Raw genomic sequence first — 2,053 nt, forward strand, 5'->3', positions numbered from 1 at the left:
TCAGTGATTAGAACCGGGTTTTTCATTTTTGGTATTAATGTAAAGAAAGCTGAATTTGCACCATGTGGCATGACAGGAGAAGCAAAGAAAGCACGCACATCCCTGCATAAGTCATGACAAAAAAGATCCCATAAATGTTTGATGAATTTAAATGAGAAACCGTCTGGACCTAGCGCCTTAGAGCTACCGCAATTCCAAACTGCCCTTTTTATTTCAGCATCATCACAGGTACGTTCCAAAAAATCCGCATCCTCCCGAGCTAACGTAACCTCAGGATGAATGTTTAAAAAATGTGCACCGGAGTTAACATCATCAAACTTTTGATAGAACTCGAAAAATTTATTTTTAATGATACTAGGGTCAACCACCCAAGACCCGTCTAACATTGGACCTTGAATGTGTTGTTGGTATCTTTTATGTTTGAATGAACAATGAAAAAATTTCGAGTTCTCATCACCCTCCACGTCCCATTTAATTCTCAATTTTTGTAACAAGTCTAAGGATTCCATCTTGGACAAGTCGTGTTTTTCTTGAAACAGAGAGTTTCGATCGTTAACTTGAGATGGAGAAGCAATCCCCGAGTCTATCAGAATATCATACTCTTCTAACTTTTTTACAACTTATTTCAGCCTAGCCGATTCAGTGAGTCTAGTTTGTTTAATCCATTCTTTAAGACTAGATTTCAACAACCTAAACTTGGCAGTGAGTGGTAAATTAACATCAACATTAACAAGGGACCATGCATTACGTACAGTAGCATCAAAATCATGTCTATTGAACCAAGAATCAAAAACTTTAAAATAAGTAGGGCCAAAATCCACATTATCTTGAAAAAGGAAAACCGGTGAATGATCCGAAGAACCTCGAGGCATGACGACACCTTTTAAATCATCAACACTCGAGACAATATAATTAGTAACAAAATATCGATCAGTTTTGCTAAATTTGCTTCCTGCTTTGTTACGCCAAGTGTACTGTAGACCGCCAAGTGGGACCTCATGCAGTAAATTGGATTCAATAAAATGATTGAAATTGAAAGCTGTCTTGTGGGTAAAATTCTAACCCACTTCTTTCGTTTTCTACCCGGACCGAGTTCCAATCACCAAATAAAATATACTCACATACATTAGAAGACATAAATGCTGAAATTTTGTTCCAAAGGGCCGCCTTTTTAGAAACGGGTTGAGGTGCATAGACGTTAACCATGAACACTTTCATATTTTCCCGAACCCATCTACCTTTAACTATAACATAATTATCATCGTACCATATACGATCTTTGATGAATGCGTTCGGATCCCAAAGAGATATAATACCGCCCGTGGAACCCCGAGACAAAGTAATGGCATAATCGAACTGATTATTTCCCCATATAGACTTTAATCGGAACAATTGGAGCCTAGTCATCTTCGATTCTTGAAGACCTAAAAATTGTACATTTGAAGAAGTACAAACCTCACGGATCCATTTACGTTTCAAGGAGTCTTTCGACCCGCAACAATTCAAAGAAATGATCTTCATAAGTAACCATGTAGATCACGATCGCTACCCGCAAAATTTGTACAGTATCTTAAATTATAGCCAAGCATATCCCCCACATCTAAAATATTACCACCAATATCTAAATGATCCATAACACCTGCGACTTTATTCAGGGGACTAGTATGCAAGAAAGGTGTGTGACACTTAACTGAAGCGTGAGAGTCCATCGATACAGGATGATTTACATTAGAAAAACCTGGAGGATTTGATAAACTGGAGCTATCTGCAACAATGGGTTTAGTGCTCGTAGTAGACTCCTCAGTATGAGCAGTTTCGTCATGCTCTTGACCAAAAACAACCGATGCCCCATCTAAATAATTATCACCCAATTTGTGTTGGAAGCTAAACTTGATTTGGGCTATATGTCTTGAATTTGGGCTTGCAAGTATTCAAGTATTATGGATCAAGATTGTAGTCCATTGTATAGAAACTTCTTGTAAAATCTAGTAGTCAAATGTGTAGAATGATCTTATAAAATATCTAGGTCTAGAAATACTAGAAAATATCTAGA

The 2,053-nt window shown here is 37.4% G+C and overlaps 1 protein-coding gene across 1 annotated transcript; it reads right to left on the minus strand.

Annotated features, from left to right (window-relative positions):
• Nucleotides 1-620: 620 nt before the first annotated feature.
• LOC139874779 (uncharacterized) lies at nucleotides 621-1,709 on the minus strand. The gene is made up of 3 exons (XM_071862178.1): nucleotides 1,529-1,709; nucleotides 1,126-1,424; nucleotides 621-995 (listed from the first exon to the last, which is right to left on the minus strand). The coding sequence occupies exons 1-3, from the start codon at nucleotides 1,707-1,709 to the stop codon at nucleotides 621-623; spliced, it is 855 nt and encodes a 284-aa protein (XP_071718279.1).
• Between the last annotated feature and the right edge of the window lie 344 nt (nucleotides 1,710-2,053).

The sequence above is a fragment of the Rutidosis leptorrhynchoides genome, chromosome 11 (genome assembly GCF_046630445.1).
Source record: "Rutidosis leptorrhynchoides isolate AG116_Rl617_1_P2 chromosome 11, CSIRO_AGI_Rlap_v1, whole genome shotgun sequence".
NCBI lineage: Eukaryota > Viridiplantae > Streptophyta > Magnoliopsida > Asterales > Asteraceae > Rutidosis > Rutidosis leptorrhynchoides.